This window comes from Triplophysa rosa, linkage group LG23, assembly GCF_024868665.1.
Source record: "Triplophysa rosa linkage group LG23, Trosa_1v2, whole genome shotgun sequence".
NCBI lineage: Eukaryota > Metazoa > Chordata > Actinopteri > Cypriniformes > Nemacheilidae > Triplophysa > Triplophysa rosa.
In genome coordinates, this window is record NC_079912.1 from 12,513,451 (window position 1) to 12,523,324 (window position 9,874).

The window sequence follows — 9,874 nt, forward strand, 5'->3', positions numbered from 1 at the left end:
GATAACATTAACAGTGATTTGAGGAGACATGGATGTTTCAGCGCGGACCAGAAGAACGACCACAGCAGCAAGCACACTGCACGAATGCTGCGCATATCACTTCCGGTTTGTTGCCAGGACAACACTTTCACGCCTCCTCTAGACCAGTCACAACAAACGCTGTTTCCTGATGGGAGTACGTGTAGCTACTTTTTGGTCTCTTTCATATATCATTTTGTTCAGATTGGCGATACTGATATAAATATGAGTCAAAGGCAGGTTTTGCAAGGTGAGAAAGTGTGTTCTGCTCGAGAATGTTTTTAATATAATTCATAAAAATATGTAATAATACATTATTCTTTCACAGTATTTGAGCAGTACCAGAAGGCAAGAACACAGTTTGTTCAAACTGTAGCAGATCTTGCAACAAGACCACAAAATATTGAAACACTTCAAAATGCTGGTGAGTAACTAAAATATATTTATAAGGAAGAATTTGAACATACAATTGACTTGGTCCGTGAGATTAAAATGACAAACGTGGAAAACTTTTATACTTCAAAACTGTATATAATATAGGACAGAAATAGGGGAATAATTTGCAAATATGTTGTAATAACCAATAAGTTTATTATTTTTATTTATTTATGTAAAGGTCATGTATAGCAATTAAGGCACATATTAAAGAGATAGTTCAGCCAAAAATCAAAATTCTGTCATCATTTACTCACCCTCAGGTTGTTCCAGATCTGTATACATTTCCTTGTTCTGCTGAACACAAAGGAATATATTTGGAAGAATGTCAGTAACCAAACAGATTTTTTTTTCATTTTGGGGTGAACTATCTCATGAAGGTGATCATATAAGATGGATGACCAAAAACACACTTTTTAAAACAAACACATTAAAGCTTTGCCCTTACCAAACTCAAGTAAACTCACATTGGCCATAATCCAGTGTTTCCATATCAGTTTCTCTTTCACAAAAAGCCTTCTTCTATCCATGAAATGACTTAAAAACACATACAATGACTTAAATTGGACATATACCACTTTCTCTCTTCTTTCTGCATCTTAGATAAACATTTATTTTCAACATTGTATAATGTAAATACTTTGAATCAAGTCTACATTTCTCTCATCTGCCCTCAAGTGTCTTTCCACTCCGGTTTTCTCCCCTGCACAAATGTGAAATGTACTTACTCTCTTTGGCTTAGGTGTAATGTCCCTTTTGAGGCCTCTCCTTTTGGATGCGGTCCCAACTATTCAGCAGACAGCAGCTCTGGCTCTCGGAAGGCTTGCCAACTATAACGATGACCTGGCTGAGGCTGTAGTAAAGGGAGACATTCTTCCTCAGCTTGTGTACTCCCTGGCTGAGCAAAAAGTAAGAGCTATTTTAGCTGAAACACTTATCGATAGATAGATCGATAGCAAAGCCTTTGTCCTAACTCAAAGAAAGTCTTTTGTTCTTATTGAATTATTCAGCATGTGATATATGAACTAACTAAATGCAGCATTGCTGGTGATTCATAAGCATTTTAGTTTGTTAATGCCCACTTTCTTATTTCTTTTCTCCTCTGGTATACTTGAGAAATGCAGCGATTCTACAAGAAAGCTGCTGCGTTCGTTCTTCGGGCTGTTGCTAAGCACTCCCCCGAGCTGGCCCAGGCCGTAGTGGACTGTGGCGCACTGGACGCTCTTGTCATCTCCCTGGAGGAGTTTGACCCTGGGGTCAAAGAGGCTGCTGGTTGGGCACTGGGTTACATTGCCAGACACAGTGCGCGTAAGTTTGCCTCAAACGTTTTTAAGCCAGTTTTGTATTCGCAGTACTCCAATGAAACGATTCTTTTTTAAATGTTTGTGTATTTTTTTCCTAATTGTGCAGAGCTGGCTCAGGCAGTAGTAGATGCTGGGGTAGTGCCTCTCCTCGTGTTGTGTATCCAGGAGCCTGAAATTGCCCTAAAGAGAGTTGCCGCCTCTGCTTTGAGTGACATAGCCAAGCACTCCCCTGAGCTGGCTCAAACTGTGGTGGACACGGGGGCCATCCCTTACCTAGCGCAGATGATCCTAAACCCAGATTCCAAACTGAAAGTGAGTGGCATTGAAATTAAAGGTGGACAAAGTGATTTGTGAGAAACACTGTTGGAAAGTTAAATCTACCATACAAACAGTTTTGTGATTTTTTGTATGTCTGTTCTGTGTGTAAATAGAAAAAACCCCAAAATGGATTGAACTGATCTGCATAACATAACACATCTGTGGCCAATCAGCAGCAGGGGGCGTATACACTCATGATGGGGGTGGGGTGAGAGCAAGTGTTCATTATTTAGAGGGTGGAGCAATAAAGGCAGGGGTGTTTTTGTTTGGCTATGGATTTCAAATATCAAGTGTTTCTCAGAAATCTCTTACTGGACCTTTAATGATGTATAGTATTTAAATGCCATTCACACACACACCAATAGTTTGGCACTATTCTCCAAAACTCTCCGTCTGAACCTTACAGAGGCAGGTTTTCTCAGCACTCAGCCAAATTGCCAAGCATTCCGTGGACGTAGCAGAAATGGTTGTAGAGGCCGACATATTTCCCGCCGCACTAAGTTGCCTGAAGGACCCAGACGAATACGTTCGGAAGAACGTCACCACTCTTATGCGAGAAATCACAAAACACACCCCAGAGGTACCTACCGCATACAGAACATACCCCGTAAATGATTTCAAGATGCTCGGGGTAACATTGGAATCTCTATTTTATCAGCTCTTTGACACCCTCTGTTTAAAAACATGGTGTGAGGCAGCCGGTCTGTAAAGCATGGAGAATGTGTGCCTGTTATTTATCACCAGTGCAGCACAGGAAACAGACAACTGGAAACCCCATAGCAATTGCATCACTCACTTTTTTTACCTGCCTAGAAATGTTGTGCTGGTCTGCCTCTTTAAACTCACCCCTAATTATTTGTCATTATGTCACACTGGTTTGTCTGTGCGTGTGTTTCCTACTCAGCTGTCCCAGATAATAGTGAATGTGGGGGGCATAGCAGCTGTGATTGACTACCTTGGGGATTCCAAAGGGGCTGTACGCCTCCCAGGGATCATGATGCTGGGCTATGTGGCTGCACATACTGAGAACTTAGCCATGGCTGTGATTGTATCTAAGGTCTGTTAACACATCTTTTTTATAGCTCATATAAGAAATAGACTTCATAGACGATGGTTCATATTCGATTCTCCACATCTGTAGGGTGTGCCACAATTGGCAATCTGCCTGGAAGAGGAACATGAAGATCATATCAAGGCAGCCACAGCTTGGGCATTTGGCCAGATCGGTCGTCACACACCTGAGCATGCAAAATCCGTTGCCGTGGCCAATGTGCTCCCCAAACTCCTACATTTATATTTGGACACTGAAAGCTCTGAAGACCTGCAGGTCAAGGTGAGCAGCTTCACTATATGATGTCATAATTGATGATGTCACGATTACTAATGGCATTCAAGATGACAGAATTTGTGCGTAAGCGGTTGTCTGTTCTTTGCTTTACACACTCAAAACAGGCCAAGAAGGCTTTGAAGAGCATCCTTCAGAAGTGCACTTATCTGCCCGTACTAGAGCCTCTTCTCTATGACGCTCCCAGCAACATTCTTAAACATGTCATATGTCAATTCAGCAAGGTAATGGGACGTTACTTTTTGCATTCACGTATTAAGAATGCTGTGTTTTTTAGTCATTTATGTTTTTTATGTTTTATGTTTCAAGGTTCTTCCTCATGACAGTAAGGCACGGCGCTTGTTTGTTACCAGTGGCGGTCTAAAGAAAGTACAGGAGATAAAAGCAGAACCTGGTTCCGCACTTCAGGAATATATCAATGCAATTAACAACTGCTACCCTGAGGAGATTGTCAGGTTCATGCACATTCATACAGTTTATGTAATAAAGCACAATGCCAAAATGTTTTCTAAGCCAAACAAATTGCTGGCTGTTAAAAGCTTAGGTTTATGTTTTTAATTGATGAAGTGTGGCTTCTGTTGTTTCACTTATCAACCTTGTTCTCACAGGTACTACTCACCTGGTTACTCTGAGGCCTTGCTGGAAAGGATTGATAACTACCAGCCAAATTGATCCTGTGCAAACACAATCATTAATCACATCTGCAAAAGCTATATGGGCTATATATATAAACTGTTATATTAAAATGAATGTTTTATCATTATCTTATAAATTGATTTTTTGATGACTCACCTGAATTATCCTGTATCATTAAATATAATCATAAATATAAAATGTAATGACCCACCTCGTTTCATAAATATTTCATTATATTTAGTGATGGTACAGGGCAATTATAATATCTGCTTAGGCTATATGGTTTAAGAACTACTCTAGCTTTCTTGCTGCATAAAAAACTCTTAGTCTAACCTGTTCAGCTGTAATAAAGGCTTATCCCTACACCCAAATACATTGGTTTAGAGCAGTGGTTCTCAAACTGTGGTACGCGTACCACTAACTTACTAGAAGAGACCCCGGTGGTAGGCTACGTGACAGAAAACACTATATATTCATTTACATTTCGTGTTTTAAATACAATTTCAAATGTTTAATACATGATTGATAAATACGTCATAAATCCCAGCCTATGTACAATTTTAAAATATTTGTACGAATTATTGTTTATTTATATTGGTCAATGTAACTCAGGCGCGTGACGGGCAGCTCAAACACAGAGCGGGAGCAGACAGGCGCTTGTGTGAGTCCCTCTCTGTCTTCCGACGAGCTGCGTACAAATTAAGTTTATTTTGTATTTCTGCACTTGAACCGCTGTTTAAAGCTGTTGCTATTGCTGTAAAGTGCTAATTCAACACGTGTCTGCATCTAATCGAGGTTAAATCCATGAAGCGGGCGTTGCGATTTATTTTTGACGCGTCGCTTTGACAAGTGTGTCTCTGTTTGTTATATCAGAATCAGAAGGAGCTTTATTACCAAGTATGTTTACACACACAAGGAATTTGACTTGGCGACAGAAGCTTAACTTGGCGATATACAGCTGTTCTCTTGATGTTTAAGTATACGTATTTATCTAATGTGTGAAATATTCTTTCCACATTGTTTGTCTTTAATATAAGTTTGTAGTCTTTCTGCAAGTACACACAAAGTCAAAAAATCCCCCATGAAGTCATTTACAGAGCCCTGTTTACAGTGCACTACAGAAAAGTGTTTTGTGTCCACTTACTGCTGACTAACTTGAAAACAGCTGGTAAATAAAAAGGTGTTTTTTATTATTAATACATTAGAATCGGAGGACGAGGTGTAAATATAAAGATTCACAGCTCTACTATTAATTTGAGTGTTTATTCATGTGGTTTTCTATGGCGGTCATTAGGTGGTACATGAACAACTAATTTTATTAAAGGTGGTAACGTTACTTGATCTGAAAAGTTTGAGAGCACTTCAAATGCCTGTCGATGTAGGCTATTGCATGGAATAGCCTAGAGTTGAAGGTCAAATCCGTATGAGATGCTGTTTCGATCCACAGGGCCTCGTTCCCCAAAAGCATGATAAAACAATGGTAGAAATCATTTGGCCGGTTTGTAATTAACATTAAAAAGATATGATCTCATTCTCAATCTGGTTTTTTTGTAAATATGGTGTTATGGACGTCATAAAGATAATACCAAAATGTGTGTCATTAATATTGTTTTTATTTTATATTATACTAACTATCATGTTAAATAGGCTATGTATAAAATAGATAAATCAATGTACACAGTAAAATCGCCAGTGTTAAAAAAGGTCAAATTAACACCCACAGTGTATAATCCACACTCTCAAAATGTGGATTATATAAACACTGTGAGTGTTAATTTGACCTTTTTTAACACTGGCGATACTACTTCTTACAAACGACGTAGTGGCACGATTATTGTAGTCTACAATGTGTAGACAAATGTTAGGCTACATTTATATGTTAAATTAAATGTTAGACTGGTGGGAAAATCATATGGCCTGCTAAGACCATCATCACACTCTTCCACAACCTCCTCGTCCTTAAGGTCGAACTCTCCCGCATGATTGTGCAGCATTCTTGTCACTGTTATCACGGTTTTTAGCAAAGAGAGACCACCGCCCTTAAGCGCAGCTTTTCTCAGTTGTACACTCAAAACAACAGTGAAACTCTTGATATTTAATATCCAAGACAAGTGGTCAACCACTGTTTTCACGACCCTGAGACATTCAACCTCATCCCGTGAATACATTTCTGAAAACGAAGCATTGTCAACGCACATCAGATGAACAATTTAACAATGATAAGGTAAATCGTACTGTTTAAAAAAGTATATATAAAAATGCTTATCAAACAACAATTAAGAGTATTTGTAACATTACGACAAAAACGGTGAGGTGATATTTCAAGAACAGTGTCTTTTTTTGTTGCAACACATTGAAAATGCGGGCCTAGCTCGTGATTTCATTCACAGTTTATCGCCCCCTGTCGTCTAATCTACGCATTGACGTGTATATTATAGAACAGCTGTTAAACATATGGTAGCTCTTTGTTTATTGTTTCCTCTCCCGATGTCAATTAGATTACTTTTTCAATCGACACCTTTGTCCCCATTCCATTTCTTGGTCTGAATGGCAAATATTGGCATAATAAATCCAGTACTGAATAATTAAAAATTTAATATATTTTAAAATATTATCGAATCGAAAAAGCTATTTTCCGGCTTGCAATTGAAACTGAAAAAGTAGATAATTGTATTCTCTGATGGGGGATGTTTTGTCATTGTTATTTTCTCTAGCTATTTATCTTCTCAAACTTGCTTGCATGACTGCAAGGTTGGAACAAACGTATTCAGTTGTGTAATCAGTTGTGGTATCGCGCTTTCAAACATGCCCAGAATCGGAAGAAGCCTTGGAATCATTAAGTCATGAGCTTCAGGCTTTTAGAAGAGAAGGCGACCCACAAACTTTTTGTGTACAACACACCGCTTTATACTCAGGTCAATAAAAACGGACAGTGGCAGCATATAGGCTACTTTTGTACCTTCTCCATTTGGGCCAACCTGACAAAAGATGCCACAATATACAATTCTGACATTCTTTTCGATACTGTCTAAAATTAGGCATATTTTTAACGAAAGGTTTTAATTTTTGCATGCAAGATGAACTTGATGAGCCAAGTCATTATTTTTTATCAAATTGTAAGTTGCTGTTTTTTAAATGTTTGATTAACTTATTAATTTGTTTTTAGACATGTTTATTTATGCAAGGTATTAAGTTACCTAATTGGGAAGTCCGTGTGTTGTTTATGTAATGTGATTGTGAGTGTTGCACAAATTAAACAGTAAATGAAAAGGGTAAAAAATCCCAGTTACTGCAAATGTGGACGCAAAATAATATTCTAAGATTTTGGGAAGAAGGCCAAAAACGCAAATAATATTACAAAATAATTTTTGAAATACCACCTCACAAAAACTGTGGCTGTTACTGACTTCATAAAGCAAACCAGAAAATTGAAGAAAGAAATGCTGTTTGTCACAGCGGTCATAGATGTGCACCTTACAAACCCAAAACGACATTTATTACTTCATATATTGTAGGCCTATAGTAAGTCAAAGCTATCATTCATCACTGAGGAACATAAATACATATACAGAGTGTTTGAAGTGGCAGGTTCTGTTTTCTCAGGGGGATGTTGCCATTGGCTTAGCCAGCACTTGTCATACTTGTGTGGGTCACCAACAATGTGTTCTTGCCTCACCTACAAATGTCCATTTCTCACTAATTCCGACTGCTCTTCAACAAGCCTTTGAAGCCAAAAGCAGCACTGACATGTGATCAATCAGACTGTGTCAGAAGGCTTTATACAGAAGCTTCTGTTCTATCACCTGAGACGTTTAACTTCCTTTGTCTTGAAGAGAACAAAACTCTGAATAAACAAACATGGGCTTTTCATTCAAAACACACAACAAACAAGCATACACAATTGCAATTTAAGTAATTCTTTTCATGTTGTAGAAATGTGCAAAAACTTTAAAGAATCTAAGCACCGTTGGGTCGAGGACAGAAGGGAATTTCCATCACGTGGAATTTATTCTGGAGCATCTGCTGCATTTTTTCGTTATAGAGAGTGTTCGTCACTTATTAAATAGCTTCATGAGACTGTTTTGACATTTCTTTATGTTAATGAATTGTAAAATTACTTAGATTTGGACTTCGACGGAAATATGTTTGTGAAATGTAAGTATGCCTATATAATGTAATATAAAATCTAATCACTGCTTTTAGAGAAGTCTCGCTCACAGCAGGTGTCGCTTGGGTTCTTTATCCTTGGAGTCATTGTTTGACACATTAGAAATTCAGGTTTTTATACATCGAGTAGAAGAAATGGGCCTGGATGAATCATCAGAAACAAGCTTTAGATTTGTGTCCTCTATCAAAACCAATGAAGATAGTTACAGCTATCATAATCACATCTCAATCGACGTAAACGTATTTGCAAAAATGAGAAAAGTATAGGCTGCTAATCCCGATTTCATCACGCTTGAATGTGACAATGAGGACTATTCGTGTATTTAAACAAATCGGTAGGCCTAACCCTTTAATAGAAAAAGCAGAAACAAGAAAGAAGAATCGCTAACAATGTCGATAAAAATTATAAATAGCCTATTTGCTGTCGTAATTTGTGATCCTTGTCGGGAAGCACAATACAATCGCATCCATCCGTTTCACCATTTGAAAGCGCAAGTGTCAATCAAGAAGCCACGCCTACTATATCACCTGTTTCTGCGACAAACAAGAGAGCAAAGAAACTGGTTACACTAACGACGACGAAATAATGTTGCTGTTGACCCGATGGTCGGAATTGTGTTTTATTTTGCAACTTATTTTAGGTGTCAGTCATGTCGAGGGCAAGGGCAATCTGGAAAATGGTATGTAACAACTATTAAATGTGATATGGCCTTCTTGATAAAAGACCTTGAGGACAGTTTATTCATAATATAGGCCTACTTTATACAGTTATTCAGAAGAACCTTGGATTCAGCAACTGTAGCTCACTGGATTTGTCCCATCAAGAAACTTACCCTCCACTTTGCTCAAAACTGTACGTGAATAAAGGGTAGGAACCTTCGTTTTCATATTTTTCATTTCTTCTAGGCTACTTATTTACATGGAGATTAAATGCATTTAATTTTAAAAGTGATTCATAAATAATTATAAAGTTTAACTGGTCAACAAAGTTTTTATTTGAGGAAAGTTTTTACTTTAGAGGTTTAGAATTACTTATTTTGTGCTCATCATGATCAAAATATATTAAACAAAAATCATTTTGATGTTTGAATATTCAAAATTTTCATTGTTTTGTGTTAAGAATGTCTGGTTTTATATGCCTGCAGATTCTCTTTCTCTGTGTGTGTCTCTTATGGCAATGAGACGGGCTGGCTGGCACCTTCTGTTCATGACTCCACTGTATCTACTTTAACTGACAGAGTGCAGATTGGAAAGCCTTTCCTTCTTGAAGTTTCAGGTTATTCATCTGCTTGCTATGGCAGCCCACATATTGTGGGATGGCTGTAATTAAATGGCGCTTCTAATTGAATTCATTTGAATAAGTTAAGACATCTTAAATCCATAAGATTATACAATTTTTCTTAGACATATTTTCTTCCTCCAGGCATTCCGGTTTTGAGCAAAGAAACCTTTTCTCTGGTTTTATTGAACGCTGGTTCTCAGTGCCTGCATAATACTTCCAGTATGGCCAGTGGATACTTCACCTGCTACATAAATACAACAATAACTTCTGCTGGATTGTATTATTTAAGTATGTTTACCAGATTGTACCATTCGTTGATAAATAAATAAAACATAGCAAAGCAAAAGATTAACAATTGTTACCACTTTT

General features: G+C 37.8%; 1 protein-coding gene across 1 annotated transcript; it reads left to right on the top strand.

Moving 5' to 3' along the window:
- Nucleotides 1-79: 79 nt before the first annotated feature.
- Nucleotides 80-4,514, top strand: spag6 (sperm associated antigen 6). The gene is made up of 11 exons (XM_057322895.1): nucleotides 80-268; nucleotides 347-442; nucleotides 1,196-1,362; nucleotides 1,578-1,761; nucleotides 1,864-2,069; nucleotides 2,482-2,655; nucleotides 2,980-3,132; nucleotides 3,217-3,408; nucleotides 3,528-3,644; nucleotides 3,730-3,875; nucleotides 4,029-4,514. The coding sequence occupies exons 1-11, from the start codon at nucleotides 85-87 to the stop codon at nucleotides 4,090-4,092; spliced, it is 1,683 nt and encodes a 560-aa protein (XP_057178878.1). The 5' UTR covers nucleotides 80-84; the 3' UTR covers nucleotides 4,093-4,514.
- Nucleotides 4,515-9,874: the final 5,360 nt, after the last annotated feature.